We start from the raw sequence: 21,569 nt of genomic DNA, 5'->3' as shown, positions 1-21,569 counted from the left end.
AATGAAAGTCATCAGACTCTAAGAAAACAGAACAAACAAGCCTATGGCAAAATAAGGAGTTTTTTTTTTCAATTCTTGTTACAAAACAGGCCACACAGAGGAAAAATTCTGGTTGCTGGGGTAGGGGTTAACTGCATTGTTCATGCAAGGCCTCTTTCAACTGGCTTCACTTAGCAGCCCCATAGCAATGATTTCATAGAAATGATCCAGTTTGCATTTCCAATTTATGCAATTGTGCTAAATTCATGATTGTTTTCATAGAACACGTGATACTGCATGTACACATACACTAGCTGTGGTGTGAAAGTATTTTAAGTAGGGCTGTCAAAATGAACGAATGAACAATTAATAATTAATAAACACAAATCATGCAGTATGTTTTTTAGTTATCCTTTGGTTTGTTACATTACATGATCACACTCTTATTCATGCAAAAGTTTTTAAACCTTCCAAACACAAGACACAGAAGAGAACTCCTCCTAAGGCTGAGTCTAGGTTTTTCTCTCAGTTTGCTGAACTGTTGACTTTGTTGAGCCCTCTTTGCTCAACCATTTTTGAGCGGTCTTTATACCATCAAAACATCCTGCAACTTTCATAGCTCAAAACCTCCTCCTCATTTTAAACAAAAGTGTTTATTAAATCATGTTTCAAAAATGGCTCATTTTGGATCTGAGGGTCAAAGGTGACGTCACCCAGGCGCTGTTGTTTTCATAAACACTGCCTCCAGAGCAACACATAGACAAATAGTCATCTATTAGCCAGTCTAAAAGCCAGTGGCTTTTGGCCACCTAACAGAATAATACTTGTTTACGATGAATGCGGTTCTGGCGTGTCGCGTCAAAACCAAATAGAAATTACAAACAGTGTTGATTATCTTGTCTACACTGGATACAGTATACAGATGCGCTCGCTTTCTGACACAGTCCACGCGCTTGAGTCTGTCGGACAACTAAAGTGAAAGTACACTGACTTTGACGCGTTTGGTTTAAACATCTCATTTGCGTCTTTGTACAAATATCAAAAGGATCCCAACATAAGAAACAAGTGGATACTTTATTTTTAATGACATCCCTGATTTTGTCAGAGGATTGTTTGAAGTATTTTGTTTTGTAAATGAGGCACAGTGTCATGGAGAGTATACAAAGAAATTCATTGAAAGAAGAAGCTGTACTAGATCTGACTGCAGCTGCATCACATACTGTAAGAAAACGATTTCATAATGCTTTGTCTGGAAACAACCATTTTATTTTGATTATGTTGTCAAAACACTCTCATGCAATAATGAGGGGGCGTTGATACAGTTTCTATCCAGTGACATTAGCCAATCATGACAGTGGCTAATCACTGATAAGCCTTAAAGGGGTCATCGGATGCCCATTTTCCACAAGTTGATATGATTCTTTAGGGTCTTAATGAAAAGTCTATAATATACTTTGGTTAAAAATTCTCAGTGGTTGTGTAAAACAACACCCTTTTTACCTTCCCTTGCCAAAATCAGCTCTGCAAAAATCATCTCATTCTGGTCGAGGCTGCTTTAAATGCAAATGAGCTCTGCTTGCCCCGCCCCTCTCTTCTCTCTGTGGAGTGATGAGCCTGTTTACTTTAGCCGCATTTAGCCATGTATAGTTGCTAAACTTGCTAACTAGCACTTTATTAGGAAAGGCGATTGCAAAGATTCATAAAAAAATAGTTATACTCACTTCTGCTGTAAGTGAAGCTCAATCACGAATGATTCGCGCGAAAATAGACAGATATACGTAGATCGGGAGGTGCATTCCCTTCACAAACAAACGTAATCCACTGCATCTTCAGCGGCTCGGATGTCGGGAGTAAATGACGACCACTATGTTCATTATTACATCCAGCAACACAACACCTCAATCGCTCAATCAGAGATATTCTTGTCTAACTTACATCCCTGCTCTGGCATCCAAACAAAAGAGGGCGGACTGATCAGCTGATCTGAGGTAAGTCGCTCATGTCAATCAACTATAGTGGGAGTGTCCTCTGTGGGTGTGATACCACAATGACAGGCATCTGAGAATGGCTCAATTTGAAAAAGGGGATATTATTTTTACAGATTAATTAAAAACCACTGCATGAATTTTTATCATTATAGGGTAGATTTGTACATACACTCCCAACATTAATGTTCAAACAACATGTCAAAGTGAACTTAGCATCCGATGACCCCTTTAAAGGACACACCCCTTAATAACAGCTTGTTCTGACAGAGGTTCTGTCAGGATATCTGAAGGAGGACTCAAATGCAGAAAGAGTGTTATCAGGTTTATTGACAGAAATTACTGATGGGACACAAGAGGTGGTGAGGAGGGGAGTGGTGAACACAATCCAAACAGTAGGTAACAACAAGGCACAGGAGCTAGCAGGCTGAGGAAAAGCGGCCACTGAGTCCAGCCCAGGGTGGCAGAAGGCTAGAGAGCAGTAAAGGCAGCGCAGCTGGAGGCCTGAAGTTAGCAGCGATGTCCTGACAGGAACACAGGGCTCAACTACTCCAAACACGTGCTCACACAGCTCAGGTCTAGCTGCGTGGCAGACAAGGGAGTAGACCAGGAGCTCAGCCTGCAAGAGAGGATAGGACAGGACAAGACACAAGGTTGCAAAGCGACAAAACAATGCACTTCTGACAATTAGGCAGACAAACTAGCAAACACAGTGAAGTAGAACAGGGGTGCCCAACCCTGTTCCTGGAGATCGACTTTCCTGCAGAGTTTAGTTCCAGCCCTAATCAAACACACCTGTCTGTAATTATCAAGTGCTCCTTGAGATCCTAATTAGCGGGTTCAGGTGTATTTGGTCAGGGTTAAAGCTGAACTCTGCAGGAAAGTCGAGCTCCAGGACCAGGGTCGAGCACCCCTGAAGTATAACAACGAACTGGCAAAACAAGAGGGAAAGGGAGAACAATACAAAGAAGCAGAGAACATGAGGAACAGGTGATAAAAATCAGACAGATGAGGACCAAACAAGAGGGGAACAGGTAACAACACTTACACAAATGAGGACTAAACAAAGGGGCATGGTGACAGGAAACAAGGAGGCAGGACAAGAGGAGCACATGGCAGACAACAACAAAAACAGAGCCATGTGCGCAGACACAACACAAACATAGAGACATGACTTCTTTAGAATTAGAATCATGAGTGCCACCTTTTTATGAACAGCATCATTTTGTGGGGCCTTGCAAACCTGTATTAATACTAGTGTGGAATTTTCATGACAGTAAAATGGGGCATTCTCCGTCAATCTACTGCAGTATTTCCTCTCTCAATCAGTAGAAAATGTGGTTAACACCCAGTCATGCATGAAAACAAACAAACAAAAAAAAAAACATCATATACAACAAAAAATACAGTAATATACATTTTTGGTTGTACCGCCTGAACTACTCCATATTGAATTTGTGATCAGAATGACATCTCCTTATTTACTGCTACAAACTGATAATGGTCAGATAAGTATGATTTGATGCCAATGCAATTCCACAAATGCCAACAAGTTTTTGAGTCTTTGACTCTTGTAGTAGTTTAGTCAATTAAGAAGCATCTTATAGTTATAAGGAATATTAAGAACTTTGATCCTTACCTGTTCTCTAACTTAACTGCTGAGCTTACTGAGACTGACTCTGTCAATTGATACAGCTCTCCTCTTTTTTCAGTTCTTGATGTTAAGACAACAAGAGCCAGTGGGATAAACTTAGCCACGATTTTAAGACAAATTACTTTGACTAACTAGCAGTTATCCAAGGGGTAATCAAGTTTTACTATTCCAATTCAAATTAGACATATCTACCCTTTAATTTAACTGCCTTCAAAATAAAAAATGTGTGTGATTAACTTGTAAGACTAGTCTAAGCAGTTTATGCAAGTTGTTTCTTTCCCCAAGTCGTCTCTTGGGCTCTTAAAGCTGAGGGAAGGAAGACTGAGCACTCCATAAACTGAAGTTTGAACAACATTAGTCAGAGTATCATCTTACACTAAAATCCATCAGAGATTCATACTATTCACATATGATCAATGAAAGAACAGCTAATTAGAAGACATTGTTTAAAACAATAAACAAACTTCTTAAACCTGAAAATAACATTTGTCCTTCTGTTAAGATGTGTAACAAATTTTACACATACTTTAGTGAGAAAGTCCAAAATATCTGCAGCTCCATTCTTTCTGACTTGTCTCGGATATCTACCAAGTCTCATTTTAAAAACTTTCCACTTCCTTTTCTAATTTTGTTACTGTCAGCATAATGATATTTGGAAGTTGGTCAGGGTTATGAGCTCATCCACTGTTCTTTATACCCTGGCCTAATGAGGTTCTAAAGAACTGCTTAATACTTACTTAATACTTCAGGTGGGAACTAATCATGAACTAATGAAGCGGTATCCATAACAGTGACTACATTTACATGGACATCAGTAATCTAATTATTTACTTCATCCAAAATAATAATGGCAGAGTAACAAGATCAGTTACTAGGAGACTGTGCTGTACAGTTTAGGCATACAACATTTGGACGGTCAGTCTTTTCAGTTAGAGCCATTAACTATTGGAATACTCAACCAATTGAATTAAGGAGTAGTACAAATTATTCAACATTTAAATATAAACTAAAGAAATGGTTAGCCATCATAGCACAGAAACTGCACTTGTTAAAATCACTAATGACTTTAGATCATGACATACTCATAGGTTGACTACAAAACTATGCAGGTATTCAAGGGCAGGCTTTAAGATGGTTTAGATCCTACTGGTCCGATCGCTACCACTTTGTGTATTTAAATGGGGAGTCATCTCAGTTATCACCAGTAGAGTATGGAGTGCCAGAAGGATCTGTCCTAGGTCCTCTGCTATTTTTCAATATACATGCTGCCCCTTGGTAATATTATTAGAAAATACAAGATTAGTTTCCTGTAATGGTAATGATCCACTGGAGGCAAGTTGAAAGAGATGAACTTTTAACAGGACAATGACCCTAAGTACACAGCCAAGATAACAAAGAGGTGGCTATGGTACAACTCTGTGAATGTCCTTTAGTGGTCTAGCCAGAGCTAAGACTTGAACCAGATTGATCATCTCTAGAGAGATCTGAATATGGCAATGCATTGACGCTCCCTATCCAACCTGATGAAGCTTGAGATGTCCTGCAAAGAAGAATGGGAAAAACTGCCCAAAAATAGGTGTCTCAACCTTGTAGCATCATACTCAAAAAGACTTGAGGCTGTAATTGGTGCCAAAGGTGCTTCAACAAAGTATATACAGTATCTCACCAAAGTGAGTACACCCTATCATTTAGTATGTCTTTTTAAGGGTGAATACTATAGAAATGAAACTTCGATATATTTTAGAGTAGTCAATGTGCAGGTGTATAACAGTGTATATTTACTGTCCCCTAAAAATAACTCAACATACAGCCATTATTGTCAAAACAGTTGGCAACAAAAGTGAGTACACCCTAAGTGAACTTGTCAAAACTGTGTCTAAAGTGTCAATATTTTGTGTTAGCACCATTGTTATCTAGCACTGCCTTAATCATTCTGCGCATGGAATTCACCAGAGCTGCACAGGTTGTTGCTGGAATCCTCTTCAAATCCTCTATAATGACATCATGGAGCTGCTGGATGTTAGACATATGGTGCTTCTCCACCTTCTGCTTGAGTATGCCTCATAGGTGCTCAATAGGGTTCAGGTTAGATCACCTTCACCTGCACCTTCCTCAGCAAGGCAGTTGGCATCTTGGTGGTGTGTTTGGGGTCATTATCATATTGAAAAACTGCCGTTCAGCCCAGTTTCTGAAGGGAAGGCATCATGCTCTGCTTCAGAAATGTACAGTACATAATGGAATCCAAGTTTCCCTCAATGAACCGCAGCTCCCCAGTACCAGCAGCACTCATGCAGCCCCAGACCATGATGCTACCACCACCATGCTTGACTGTAGGAGAGACACAATTTTCTTGGTACTCTTCACCAGGGCATCACTACACATGCTGGACACCATCTGAGCCAAAAAAGTTTATCTTAGTCTCATCAGAACACAGACATGGTTCCAGTAATTCATGCTCTTGGACAGGTTGTCTTCAGCAAACTGTTTTTGCAGGCTTTCTTGTAAGCCAGCTTCCTTCTTGGATGACGCCAATGCAAGCCAACTTGTTGCAGTGTGCAGCGTATGGTCTGAGCACTGACAAGTGGACCTTCTACTTCTGCAACCTCTAAAGTAATGCTGGCAGCACTCATGCATCTGTTTTTTGAAACCAGGTTCTGCACCTGACGCACAGAATGAGCACTCGACTTCGTTGATTGACTCTTCCGAATGGAACCCTTCTTGGAAAACATCAGTATGACCCTGGCCACAATACTGTAACTCAGTTTCAGGTTGTTACTGAACCTCTTTGTGGAGGCCATCTTTGTGGAGAGCAACAATTCTAATTGTCAAATCTTCAGAGAGTTCTTTGCCATGAGGTACCTTGTTGAACATCCAGTGGTCAGTATGAGAGAATTGTACTCAAAGCACCACATTTTAACTGCTCTAATACAAGATACACAACTTTGTATGGTCAAGCAGACAAAAACAATAACATGATGAATAGGACATGTGGCTTTGCATGGTTAAATGACATAGTGCTCTTATCACGTAGGGTGTACTCACTTGCCAGCTATTTTGACAATAATGGCTGTATGCTGAGTTATTTTCAGGGCACAGTAAATATGCACTGCTATACAAGCTATTTTTTAATACCAATTATACATTTCATAGTGGTTTTATGCATTTTTACAATTATTCCAAAATATAACTAAAGGCAGTTACAACTTATTTGTGTACAGATGTTCAACTGTTCTTTTCAACATTTTTTTTTTTTTTTTTTTTTTTTTTTGATTTCCAGTCATCAAAGCTCGGTAAATATTGTCACAGACACAAAGATATAACTTTTATTTCATCAAGCTCACTAAAAACCTACACATTCCTCATGTTTTCAGGACATTTCAAGATTGATTTTGACATGACATAAAGCATTGATATCTAGGCAGGTGAGTTGTTTACTTTCATTATTACATGTAAAATATTGTGTTCCCATAAACTAATTCAATTCTAACTATATACATTTAAACAAACAAAACACATGGTTAATTACTGTACATAACTTACGGAAAATCCCCTATACAATGTACATTATTAATTGTCAGAGTTATTAGTCATAGTTTTTCCACATTTGATTAAACGGGGTGATCATGCCTTTCCAACTGTATGTCACAATTCTGCAGATGGCAGATTATGATATTATAGTTTAAACGAAAACAATTTTAAAACATATTTATTTCAAAGTCAGAGCATTTCTTATTTGTTCTTATGGAGCCCGACTGATTTAGTTCCCCCCTAAATTTTAATTAATGCATTAATTATCAAACATTTACTAACATGTAGTTATGGCTGCTATTATTATTTATGTATGAATCCAGTCATAGTTATGGATAATGCTTCAATGGTTCATTATTAGTTTATGTATTTACTAATCGTAAGTTCATGCTGAAGTAAGTATTAATTCAATTATTAGTACATGATTACTCAGTGACCATTACTGCAGTGTTACTCACATGTTAGATTCCAGCAAATTTTACATTATGCTTGGTTGAAAATAGGAAATACCACTCACTGCTATTTCAACATACAAGATTCCAGCAAACGTTGTTATACTTGAATGAAATAGGAAATTGCACTCATAGCTATTTCAACATGCAAGATTCCTGCAAATTTTACATTACGCATGGTTGAAAATAGGATATAATAACCACTGCTATTTCAACATACGTGTTTCCAGCAAACTTTAAGTTACTGTATGTTTGGTTGAATTTTGTGTAGTAACTGATGTCAAAGGTCAACTGAAAGAATTGTTTTAGTTACTGTAGATTTATTGGTTAACTCTTAGTTTGCATTTGTTCCATTGTTTTCATGTTCCCATTTCCTGTGTTTAGTTCCTGTTCTTATAAGTTTCCATGGTTTCTGATCAGTTTTACCTGTGTCTAATTTAGTTAGTCATTTTCCCTGTGTACTTATAGACCTGTGTTTTTGTTCATTCTTAACTGGTTATTTTCTATATTTATTTATATTTATATATTATATAATATGTATATATGTTTATTTGATAAAAAGCCTCAGATCCACGCCTCAATTCTCCCCTTCAATCATGACAGAATAACTGACCCACAAAATGGATCCAGTGGCCGTAAAACTGCTTTTCATTGCCTATGGCGATCAATCCCTCGGTGACCATACCCATAAGTTTTGCTTATCAAGTTAACTGCCCCGACCCTGCCCTGGTGTCAGATTACACAACCTGTTAAAATCACAACTATTCATTCATGGTAACTTTGTAGAGCTGGCTTCACTCTGGGTGAGATGGAAGAGGATCTGACCTCCCTGAATCTGGCCCGAACTTCAGTCCAGTGTTTGCTCCAGACCCAGAGCTGTTGATGTTTTTTATTATTATTATTTTGACACCGAGCCCACGCACACTGCCATGCCAAATATTAATTATAAATGTTTGCCCTAAGAGGGAGGGCAGTTGTCATTACTGTGGTAAACTTGAACACTGGATGAAAGAGTGTAGGACAAACAAAAAGTATGTAAGAGAAATGAACAGTGTAAATCAGAAGCAGACCCTCCCCACTACACCAAACTCGTGGGGCAGCTTGCTGAGGTGCTAACTGTTAAGGCTGTGAGTTCTTAATCACCCCAGTAATCTACAACAAAGACGAAAAGATTCTTTGTAAATAGAACAAAAGGAAGTTGACTTCCTCCCACTGGGGGACTCTGGTTAAGTACTCTCACAGCCAAAAACAATACTACAGCACACTCTACCCTAGTGAAAAAAAATATGCTAAGTATACTTGCAGCCAGACTAATTGTCAGTATACTTCAAGTGTGTTACTGATTAGTTAACTTGAAGTGTGCTATTTTGGAACAACTAATTTTGTGCTAAGTATATTTTAGTTGTAATTAAATTGTAGTAAAGCATAACTGTAAGTGTATTTAGTGTACTTTTATGTGCTAAATTGGAACAACTTCAAGTATACTTAGTATACTTTAAGTAAGTATATGCTGTAAGCTAATTGCATGCTTGATTAGTGATATTAAAGTGTACTTTGTTTGTATTACAAGTATATTACAAATTAATTAAGGGTGTCTTCAAAATATACAAGAAACACACCATAAATATATTATTTTTGAGTAAAAATATGCAAATTTTTCCCCAATGCTGAATGCACTCGTTGTCAGGGTCATTAAAACAGTTTGAGTGAAATTCAATTGTTGGCCATGCAATAGTGTTTACTTGGCTGTACTTGTGACATCACAAACTAGTAGCTGAACTTCCTGTCCCGTACACTGTAAATCCTAATAAGTTCAGCTTACTTAAAAAGAAGTTTGGAAACCAATTGCCTTATTTTGTTAAAGCAAACTTAAAGGTAAAACTAAAGTTAATTTAATAATCAGTTTAAAGTAAAGAAAGCAAACTCTTACAGAGTAAATGAACTAATAAATATCAAGTTAGTTTAATGTCATTTCTAGTTAACATACTCCAGGACATTTACTAATCTTACTTAAGATTTAATAGTAAGATTACTTTATTAATTCTATTTACCTAGCAGTGTTATTTTGTGTTGTGCAAACATCTTAAATGCTGTTATTCTCAACATGGATTTAATCTGCCATTTTAAGCTATGGGAACTTAAAACATTTTGTGCAATCGGTTTCCACATTTTCTTTAAGTAAACTGAACGTATTTTTATTCGTTCAACCAGCATGAAATGAACTTAATACAAGTTTGAAATTCTCAACAGTTTATTTTTGTAAAAAACTTTAAGAATATCACAATAATAAAAATTAGCTTTTAAAACATCTGTGTTCTTATAATACTCTTTACAGACTTCTTAACTAAACAGCACTTTGTTGTCATAACATTATCTGGACCCACTGGAACACTGTTAAACAATAGAGCATTTTCAGAATGGCATGCAAACAGAACAGCGAAAATAAAATACAGGCCTTTAAAACCCATTCATGACAATTCTTCCCTCCATGATTGCCTTTATTGCATCCACAATGAGGGCATGTCCTCTGGTAGAACTGTGAGCAGGTCTACAACTGCTTGACTGAAGTCTGCATCCACATCCTAAGTACAGAAATAAAATAGATAGAGTGTAAATTTCTTCATTTCAATACTGGAAATGTTCTAAAAGCATATATTGACAAGGAACTTTTAATGCTTTTAATTTATAAGCAAACTGATTCATATTGATGACCAGAGTGAGTGTACAATGATCTGTGCAAACATCAAGTACAAGGAAATGTAATTAAGCTTTAAATTATGATCACCAAAGACGAGATTTATAGTGTGACAGTGACATTTCACAATACATAATTTAAATCAGAGCAAAAGTGTAAATTATCATTTGTGTCAACTATTACTGCATGCCTTGTCTTGGAAGTCTTGGAATATTACACACAAGTTCCATGGACTAAATGTTTTGTACATTGTTTTCAACATTATAGATGTGAATTCACAGAACTTTTTTTTTTTTTTTTTCAACATGCTAAGAATGCTAAGAGCATTTTCTCTCTTGTTATGGAGTGATGGATCACACCCATCATTTACATGATTTTATCTTAAAGGGTTTGTTCACCCAAACCAAAGATTAAAATTAGCCCATGATTTACTCGCCCTCAAGGCATCCTAGGTGTGTATGACTTCATTCTTTTAGACCAATCCAATCAGAGTAACATTTAAAAAATGTCCTGGCTCTTCCACGCTTTCCATGGCAATGGGCAGGTGTTTCTGTTCAACAGTTCAAAATGAGTGCAAGAAAGCGCATCCATCCATAATAAAATGTGCCTCACACATGAATAAAGGTCTTCTGTAGTGGATTGATGCATTTTTGTAAGAAAAATATACACATTTAAAAAGTTTTAAACACTTTTCTCTCACTTCCACTAACTGTCATACGTGCAAGCCTTTCCAGGTGGATGTTGTAGGACGTTTGTGTGCATGCGCTGGTGTAAATATGCTAGTCGAAATGTAAGTTTCGACTAGCAAAGAAAAGTTTGTTTACAGGAGCAAAGGAAGCAAAATTTCCTTACTTTAGCAAAAGAAAACCAGTCTGCTCTTGGTTTATATTGAAATCCTCCGACATTCTTCTTTATGGATCTTTGTTTTGTACTTCTAATTCGTTACTGGTGTTTCATTTCGCTCTGTCCTGTGCTTCCATGTTTGTCACTAATCACCGGCGCATACGCACACGTACATCCTACATCAGCTGCCCGGGATGGCTTCTGCCTATGGCAGTTAGCGGAAGTGAGAGAAAAGTGTATAGTTTTAAATATGGACATTTTTCGTACAAAAACATATATTCGCTACAGAAGGCCTGTATTCACCTCTCGGAGCCGTGTGAGGCACGTTTTATTATGGATGGACGCATTTTACTGCACTTCATTAAACTGTTGAACAGAAACAGCCACCCACTGACATTATAAAGCTTGGAAGAGCCAGGATATTTTTTAATATAACTCTGATTGTATTGGTCTGAAAGAAGAAAGTCATATACAATAGGGCTGTACGATAAATTGCATGCGATTGTCATGCGCATCTTGTCAGTAAAGACGGTTATGTGATTACACAGAGCCTTAGTTCACTGACAAGCTACGCAATATCGCGTTCATACGCGCAGGTGAATCGCATTCGATTATGAACGCGATATTGCGTAGCTTGTCAGTGAACTAAGGCTCTGTGTATTAAATTCCGCTCCATCTGAATGCATGTGATAGAGATTTACTACTAATCACAGAACTGTCTTTACTGTCGAGATGCACATGACAATCACATGTGATTTATCGTGCAGCCCTAATATACACCGAGGATGCCTTGAGAGTGAGTAAATCATGGGCTAATTTCCATTTTTGGGTGAACTAGGCTCTTTATTTCAAGAAGTTTATTTCAAAGTGTGTAATGATGTTTGTGATCACTCAACACAATTTCACGAATTTAAAGCATTTACACCAATTTCAGTAATAAACTGTTTCACAAAAGACAAATATAGCATCTACTGCAAAACTAAAAAAAAAAAAAAAATACACAGAACCTTTGACAATTTTTCATAACCAGAACTATATTCATATTGAATAAAACAAAATGATGAGAGCAAAAAATCCAGTAATACTTACGAAACACATCCTGTAAAATTCCTGTGGGTCATCCTCCAGGATGACTGAAAGGCCCTGAAGTACTGCAGTGGAAACATCAGATGACTATGAAAAAATAGAGACAGGCTGAGGATAACAATCATAAGCAAATCATGATTTAAAGATGACAACTACAGTCAACATGATAAAGAAATACCTTTTAATTAACTTGATGTGAAATTTAAAATCCTTTTTTCTAGAAAATGTCAAAAGTGCAGAGTCTGTGTCCAGTGCTGCGCAGAACTCAGATCCGAGATATGCGACTGAATCCTGCAAAGATCTAAGAACAAACATTGAGTGGCTATTAACATTTTGAAGGACACAATCCATAAACACACTTTTTGAAAAGGAATAGGGTTTTGAAAATTTTGGAAATGAAAAACAGGTTCACCCAAAAATAAAAATTAGCTATTAATTTACTCACCCTTACGCCACCCAAGATGTTCATGAGTATTTTTCTTCAGCAGAACAGCAAAGAAGATTTTTAGCTGAATATGTGGCCTTTGGTGATTGATAAAATTTAAGTCAGAGACTGTCCATTTTTTGGAGGGAAAAAACATATCAAGGAGCACAAAATTAATACCTGTTGCTCCTGATGATATACTGAGGTTTTATCAAGATGATCGATCTGTGGAAGAAAATGAAATAAATGCTTTTAAGTCTCATTTACTGCATTCATCTCATATTTATCTAAGTAGATCCTCTCTGCAAAGTATAAAACACAAATGTAAAGAATGTCTGTTATGTCACAAACATAGCACTTGTAACAAACATAAACTAAAGCATCTGAACTTACATTTCCACTGCACAGCAGTCATCAGCTGCTATTCTAAAATAATAAAAAAGTGTTATCCATCAATCAAAAATCAGTGAACACTGAACAAACAAAACCAAATGTATAGAGTGTTTTTTCTTATGTAATGTAAATGGAAACATCTGGTATTTTAAAACTAAGATCGTTAACTTACATTTAAATAAGTTTCAATGTTATATATACTGTGCTTGAGGAGGTGGGGGTGATGGGTCTGCTAAAGACTCGTTGACAATCTCAGAATGCGTGTTGTTTGTTACTGCCTGCACATTACCGTAATTATCATACTAAGCACGCATACTATTTTCGTCGCAACCAGGTATTTCTAACAAATAATGCTACGGCTTGACTAGAGTTTAGCACTCATAGTTGCTTTCAAAATCGCCGTGTCAAGTTAAAAAGAGTTATTTTAAAAGAACCCGTCTGAAGATGTAGCGTTCTTTTCCATCCGTTTGTACACGGACCGGATTGCGCGCTCTCTAGCGTGAATGCGGCGGTGTCTCTGAGCTCCTCATTCGAATGTACCGCGTCCAGAATAAAATATCCTACAGCATATGCTAAGCGTTTACGAAATTAAAAACGATCTCCTCGTTTGAAGTGTTTTGTTTACTTCTCACTGAATTTTGAATTCTGCAAAACGTCACATGAAACAACCGTCGTTCAAATTACTCCTATTCTCGTAACTTATCACTAGCACAAATGGATAACATAGTAATTAATAGACAACCAGGCAGCTAATTTTACAGATATGAAGTGGACATTAAGTTAACTGGTTTGAACAGAAATCGCTTCAAATAATGTGCAGGGTCAACCGTGTTTGAGTTCTTTGAATGGGCTAAGATGTTCCACAAAACAATATGCAACAAAGTGCATAAAATCTAACCATCATAAGGACTAGCAAGCAAAAAATGAGACTTAAATTAAAAGCTTTTACCTTGATTTTACCGAAATAGATCCTCTGCAAACACACGTTGAGTCTTCAGCCGTTGTGCTTCTGCGACGTGGGGGAGGGGCAATTGTCGCCCAGTGCGCATGCGTAACAGCATGTCTTGGACATTTTGAGTAATTTTACTTAAATTTCATTAGTTATGGGAACTATCTGTTGTAATATTTCAGCAATGAAAAAAAAATTAGTAAACTCAACATTTTGGTTAAAATAGAGTAAACTTACTAGTATTTTTATAGCAAGGAATACTATTTGGTTTTACAGTCTAGAACACTTTTTCTAGTGTTCGTATGGTGTGCTGTTGGTATAAAATTATAAATGCATTGATGTACATGGACCCCTCTGTGACATTGTATCAATTTATTAAAATACTTAAATCACAATTACAAGAGTAGCATTTTGTATGTATGCATACACTTCATTTAATAATGTTTTAAAATGGGCTTTAAATGCATTTATCATATGTTTTATTACTTTCTGTTGTAAGCATGAAGTACACTTAAAAATTACTCCAAAATTTTACTTAAAGCATACTAACAAGTTCTTTAATAATGTACTTTAAAAGTATACTTTCAATGCATTGTTACATTTCAGCACACAGTTAAAAATAATACTAAAATATATTTACATAAAGTGCAAATAAATACACAACAAACAAAACTACATTTCAAGTATATTTTTAGAAAATATATTTTTTTAGAAAATATACTAAATTACAATTATTTTAAAGTGTGTTAAAAGTTGTATTGTGAAAATAGGTAAAAGCATGGTGGTAATACACTTATAATATATTTAAAGTTAGTACAACTTTTGGTTAGTATATTTGCAATGTACTATTGAAACAGGAAATATATTACAAATACAATAAAGTATACTTTTTTTTCACTAGGGTAGTCACTCACCTATCCTCTATGGGTTATGATGTTTGCTATGACTGATGTTTCATTAGAGGATGGAGTGATTGCACCAACTACAGAGACAGACTAGGACACACAGGCCAGTGAGGAGCCCAGGGAAGAACCGACATGCAACAGGCCTCGGGGGCCAACCCTGTGGTGAAGATTTCCTCATAGATTTTTCCCCTCTCAGTAGTTTGTCCCCACCTCACTGGTCCATAGGTGTCAAATGACTTAAGACTAGGTCAACAAAACCACTATACGATCACTAGACTTAAAACCACTATACGATCAACAGAAGTCTAAAAATGTCTACGCATGAATACTGCTGGTCTGCTGTTTCTCTGTTTTCTTGTGTTGCAGGTTTGTGTACATGCCATGATGTCTTCAAAAGCAGCATCCTGGAGTAAAGCATCACCTCAGACATCCATGAACAAGCTTCATGTAGACAAAGAGTCATCTGTGTGAATCTACGTGGGAAATGGACTACAGAAAACTACAGACTGCACAGCTATTCAGGCGCCATGGACGTCAGGACTTCCACTCTTACGCTACATGGTTTTCTGTGTCAACATGTAGCTTGTATGACATGTTACCATCCATGTCGTATGTGTCAACAGTTATGGTTCTGAAAAGAACTATTACACCTAATTAAATCTAGGACAAGACACAGAATAAGATAAATGTGCCTGTAACTATTTCAAGTTACATAAATGGAAGATGGGGCTTAATGTTAACAAACATAGGCTATAGAATGGATTTATGGAGGTTTAAATTTGAATAATGTGAGAGTTATTAGAACTCTCAAAGGGGGGACTGAAGGATTACAAATTTAAGAATCTGTTTAAAATATGCCTATCCTATGCATATTTGTTATAGGTTCCAATATAACAAGATGAACTGAAAAAGTTATGTATATTGTGACAGTCTAAGAGCAGGCAGCCCAGGCCCTGAGACAGTAACATTTTGTCTTTATGCAGTTCCTGAACATCTGGCAGGTTTTCCCAAGTTAAGTGTGAAGTCTAAGCTCAAGGTACAACTGTGCCTTTTGTTTAAGCACCTATGCATTTGAATGACACTTGTATGCTAAATAGATCAAGGCTGGGAAAAATCTTTTACTGGGCTGATTTCCTGTACTGCATTTGCATGCTTTGTTTAGATTGATTCCACCTCTATGTACTCCTCCCCCTCGAAACCTATATACTCTACTGTGCTGAGCTTTTTGTCAGACGACTTTTTGATGACTGCAGCACCACGCAGCGAGTATCTGAATAAAGAGAAACTTCTGCTTCAAGATATCCAAAATGTCTCCTGGTCTCTAAGAAAAAAATTCACAACACTGATTATAACTTAATTCAGCCAACCTGAAAAGACAAGTTTTACTGAAGCATAACTGATAAGAGATGTAATCTGATCTAGTTAGGTAAAAAGATTAAAATTAAGTTTAACAGAATCTTTTTTTTTCATTTTAAATGATGAAAGTCCTTTTCCACACTGTAAAAACAAAAACAAACAAAACGGTGAAATGCATGGCAGCACAGGTTGCTAAACATTTACCGTTAATAGAAACAACACTCCCAAATTATCACTGAGAAACACTGAGTAAAATATAAATCTCTTGCAGTTAACCATTAGCTACCAACAGCAAACATGCATGAGCTAATTTAATTATCACTGCACAACATGCAGCATAACGTTAATGTTTCTTGGGCTTCTGTTTGACTGAAGCACAGACTCTACCCTTCAGCACAATAGTATAGATACACAATAGTAATAGCACATCCGCTGCATTCTCAAAACTCTGGCAATTTGACAATACCTAGAATATCAAAGTCTTAATTTTCTTTATTTAGCGCCCAAACTCTGGAACAATCTACTTAACACTGTTCAGGACGCAAACACACTCTGTCAGTTTAAATCTAGATTAAAGACCCATCTCTTTAACCTGGCTTACACATAACACATTAAGGCCCAATCCCAATTCTATTTTCTACCCCTTTGCCTACCCCTTGCCCCTTGAAACAAAGTGGAAAGGGGAAGGGTTAAAAATTTTCCCCTAAGAAATGGGACACCACTACTACACTGTCATACGTCATCATATGTCGTCGGTAGCTCCTAACGTTATGTCAGAGGACATGCACCGTCCTTATACAGAATATAAGTTACAAAACTGTTGTCATGTTGCAAAAAGTACGAATACTGTAAGCACAGTTCATTTACATGTACACAAATGGCCGTAAGCAAAACAAAACAATGCGTTACCACATGCGTGGTTAAAGCAAATTGCCTTGCCTCTGGACTTTCATATTTGTTTCTAACATGCAGTCAAGTCACCGGGTATATGACATAAAAATGTATTTTCTAATATCGTGCAATCAGTGCTATCCGCTAGCAAACTTTAGCGATTTTTTTTTGCAAACATTTCTTTACAGAACATCACCGTAAACACAAACACAAGGTTGAAGGTAATATACATATAATCAAAAAATGTAATGAAAAACCTTTTTAATGGCAAAAATTACTTACATTTATGGGCCTGCTTGCTCGAGTGAGCAGCCATGTTGGAAATTTCTCTTAGCCCTTCATTTGAAGTGAGGTCCCGAAAAATCTTTGTTTGGAGGGCTATCTAGCCCGTCCCCTTCCCCTACCCCTCCAACCAAAAGAGAATTGAGACACCCCTACCCCTATGCGTGAACGCACCAAACAGAGGGGTAGGGGAAAGTGTAGGGGTAAGGGGTAGAATTGGGATTGGGCCTAACACATTTCTAAAATTCAGATTCGTTAATGGATTGTTAGTTAATTAGGTCAACTGGAACTGGGAACACTTCCCATAACACCCAATGTACTCAGTGCATCGTAAGAAGAATGGCATCTACGCTAATATTAGTCTGTTTCTCTCTTATTCCGAGGTCACTTTAACCACCAGATCCAGTCCGTATCCAGATCAGATGGTCACTGCAGTCCCCCGGATCCAGTCCGTACCCAGCCCAGACGGTGGATCGGCACCTAGAGACGACCTCTACAGCCCTGAATGTCAGCGGAGACAATGTCATACAAAACTTTTAGAAGGTTTAGATGTTGATCTTTTATTGACAGTAATAAAGTCTGAAGCCACCGTTGTGGAGATAAGCATTTGCTTCAGTTAGGCTGTTTATCCTTGACTTTTTTGAAAGTATTTTTTTCTGGCTGCTGTAACTGTGTGTTTCTAAAGTGCATTTGTTGCAACTGAAAGTGCTAGAGAAAATTTAGTGAGATGAGGATTGTATTGCCAAGTAATGGTCACAAAACACGTCAGAAGTGTGTTATTCAGATTTATTAGTTTGCATTGATTGTCACCATTCTTGATCTTTGTGTGAGTCAGAAACAACATGCAGGTAATATACATAATGAAAGGGAAAAATTGCAATATCTGACTGCTATAACAGCTAATATTCTCAGACATTAGCCACTAAATATGATTTGTGATTCTAACCACTGCATGATGACTGAGTCATCACCACTTAATAATCAAACCCAAATGCACTAAATCAGTCTGTTTTGAATTTGTTTGTTCTGAGCTTTATTGAGAGTTGTATGTTGGGTCAACGTAATTGATTTAAGTTGAAATAACATTCTCTTGTCCTTGTTGCATAATCTTGATCGGAGTAGGTTACAACAACAAAATTTGAATTATAGGTAGTATCAAATAGAAATACCTCCTTAAAGCAACAACTGCACAGGTTCACTTTTTAAAGTGTGTGTTTTTTTATACTTCCGGATTTGTTTGCACATTGTTCTGTGTTCCTCACCTTCTGTGCTGGCCCTGTCTGGACATCTGGATGCTCTTGTCCCATCCAAAAATCTTTCACCACCGATGTTCTTGCCTGTCTTCCTGGTCCCATCTCCTCCACGTTTTACATGCAGTGGGTTCATTTGTTTTGTTCAGTATTACCTTGTCCTCCTCCAATGTTTGTATAATAGACTCGGGAATTTTCTTTCCCTCAGAAGAAAAGTCCTCCATTATCCAATAATATTTTAATGGAAATTAACAACTTATTAGCCTACAGCTAGTATGTATGCCAGCTATGGCAATCTGTTAGCTAAACCAGAAAAGTCAAAAGTTTGATCTTTATGTGCTGTGTATAACAAATCAAGCTCTTGATGCAAACCTTACCTCACTCAGTTTTGGTGCAATGATATTACACTACTAAGCATTATATTACTTATAGAGTGTGAAATAGGGACTTGTGTGTGCTGAAAGAGTCACATTTCATGCATGTTTCAGGTCCTGTCAGGCGTCTGCCGAGAAAATCAGGATTGCGAGATGTAAACGCAGCATTCTGAGGAAAAAAAAACCTCAATTTTGAGATCAAAATTCTAAATATAAACTTGCAATTCTGAGAAAAATTATGAATTGTGCAATGTTAACTCACAATGCTGTGTGTGTGTGTGTGTGTGTGTGTGCGGCAGAGACACTGAATTAACAGTTCTGTACGTCATATCAGTAATATTAAAGATGTCCTGGTGAACTATAAAAGCTTTGCAGCAGTTGCTCTCTGTCCATTAAGTCCTGCAGCTGAAGGAATCAACATCTATCACTCATCCAGGAGACATCAGAAGCACCAGAAGAATAAACTACAGCTCTTGAGAAAAAAACAGGTAAGCATGAACAATTCCCAAATGTATTTTATTGTATATCATATATGTTGATGTAAGGTAAAGTTTGGAATTACACCCTGCAGTACAGCAACAACCAGGAGAACCGACAAGCGATACTGACTGCTTAGCTTCAACTGTCTCAATTCTCAGCAATCACTCTAACGGCCCCAAAAAGAATGACTGAATATAAATGATATGATGGTTTAATGATTGTGTCAGTGTTCAGTGCTATAGAATGTTCAGATTTCTGAATCAAAACTGGACTGTGAGTGGTATGAACTGATTTCATGGCTTACGATTCATCATATCACCATGATATTATGCAGATACTGATGTACACTGTAAAAAGTGCTGGCCTGCGATTGTTACCTTAAAGAGATATTTATACCACAATTAACTAAACAAACATTTGTTTGTATAAATGATGTATGTTGGTTGAGTTTAAATGGTATCATTTTTAGGTTTCCATTACTATTTAAGCTATATTACTATATATATATATATTTCATAAATAAAACAACATGTGCTGTAAATTGTATCTGGCTGGAAGAACTAAAGTTTTTTTTTTTATTGAATTTATGAACCGCCAGTTCGCCCACCCAAGCTTAAATAAGACATCTAAAAGTGTCATTTGTACATTTTTGTATGATTCTCTCATGCCCTACTGATGGTTATGTTGGGGCTGGGAGTGTGGCGTAGAGCTTCATGATTGAATCAAATTGTACAAATTAATAGAAAAATATTCACAGTGAGGTCTGTGCCACAGTCATTGTCTCTTTACTGTAATTTGTGAAAAATATGTCATGCATGGTGTGTGGCTTTTCTGAGTAATGTGTCTGCTTATACATTAGATGCTGTGTAGATCTACAGGTCTGAATGGTCAAAAACATATTTATATTTGTTGTTGTAATACAGCCAAACAATGTCTGTGCTCACCTTCTGCAATGCCTTTTGCATTACCTCCTTGCAATTTATGTGGAAACTTATTAATGGATATTAATCATAATCACTTGCATCAGCGTTTGTGAAATTCCTAAATAATTGTTTCTCTCTTTGTTTCAAGAAACTAATATAAAGAAAAATGTCTTGGAGTGATCTCTTCTATCCTGAAAATCCCGAAAGAAGGGAGAAGCTTATCCGCAAAAGTCAGGAGGTTCGGGAATTGATGAAAAACAATTTCCGAGCCACCAATCAACTCGGCGAGGCTCTGAACAAGTACTTGGGTTTGTCCTTCAGTCCGATCGCCCTGAACGAGAAAGCTACCGTGAAGGAGAACTGTGACATCATCATCGAACGCATACGCGAGATCCAGGCAGAAGTGGAGAAGATTGACGACAAGCTGAAGGCGCAACTGGAACCGACGCTCTATGAGAACCTGAAGAACATGTCTCTGTCTGTCCCTGAGTTTCAACTAGTTGTATCAGTTGTTCATGCAGCTTGTGGTGTTGCAGCCGTTGCTTCTACTGCTGTGTATGTTATTAAACTAATTAGCTGGCTAATTAAAAATATAGACATTCTCACAGACATGAGAGAAGTATTTCTCAAAATTGGAGATGCCGTCTTAGGCACTGTTGTGCTTGGGGTGTTTTTCGCAGGAATTGATATGATTGTTCAGGCCATAATAGGGAGCATTGAGCGGCATGCACTAGAGAGGGCCCTGGAAGAGTATGACAAGGCTTTGGAAGAATTCAGGCCAGCGTCTGAGAAATATCAGGATCACATAACCTATGTCAGGATTAGTCTTGAGATAAGACAGAATACAGTAAATTCCACAATCTAATCCATTTCCAGTTACACGATACTGAAAATGAAGATGAATGAGAGATGAAAATATGATGTTCAAAACAGAAATCATGAATGTATATTAAAACAGGCATGTACCATAAACAAAAGAAAAATACATGTTTTCATTCACCATTTCACCTGTAAAGATATGCATTTCATGTATGTAAAATGATGTTTTAGGTATTTGTTACCTTGTGCATTTATACATCTGTCTGTTACAGTCTATCTCAATTCACTGAAATAAATGGTT

At 37.1% G+C, this 21,569-nt stretch overlaps 1 protein-coding gene and 1 long non-coding RNA gene across 4 annotated transcripts; one reads left to right on the top strand and one right to left on the bottom strand.

Annotated features, from left to right (window-relative positions):
• Positions 1 to 10,054: 10,054 nt before the first annotated feature.
• Positions 10,055 to 14,305, bottom strand: LOC127171064 (uncharacterized). Of its 3 annotated transcripts, none has more exons than XR_007828450.1 (6): positions 13,989 to 14,305; positions 12,827 to 12,871; positions 12,668 to 12,744; positions 12,401 to 12,523; positions 12,226 to 12,309; positions 10,055 to 10,180 (listed from the first exon to the last, which is right to left on the bottom strand). It is a non-coding gene; the product is annotated as an uncharacterized LOC127171064 (long non-coding RNA). The 3 variants fall into 3 exon arrangements; XR_007828451.1 differs by lacking the exon at positions 13,989 to 14,305 and adding an exon at positions 13,040 to 13,062; XR_007828449.1 differs by lacking the exons at positions 12,827 to 12,871; positions 13,989 to 14,305 and having other exon boundaries at positions 12,668 to 12,781.
• A 5,140-nt stretch (positions 14,306 to 19,445) lies between these two features.
• LOC127171184 (single-pass membrane and coiled-coil domain-containing protein 3-like) lies at positions 19,446 to 21,559 on the top strand. Its single transcript, XM_051119669.1, has 2 exons — positions 19,446 to 19,534; positions 20,598 to 21,559. The coding sequence occupies exon 2, from the start codon at positions 20,616 to 20,618 to the stop codon at positions 21,312 to 21,314; it is 699 nt and encodes a 232-aa protein (XP_050975626.1). The 5' UTR covers positions 19,446 to 19,534; positions 20,598 to 20,615; the 3' UTR covers positions 21,315 to 21,559.
• Positions 21,560 to 21,569: the final 10 nt, after the last annotated feature.

The sequence above is a fragment of the Labeo rohita genome, chromosome 9, assembly GCF_022985175.1.
Source record: "Labeo rohita strain BAU-BD-2019 chromosome 9, IGBB_LRoh.1.0, whole genome shotgun sequence".
NCBI lineage: Eukaryota > Metazoa > Chordata > Actinopteri > Cypriniformes > Cyprinidae > Labeo > Labeo rohita.
Note: the sequence above shows the minus strand (reverse complement) of the source record. Positions and strands in the feature narration are given on the sequence as shown.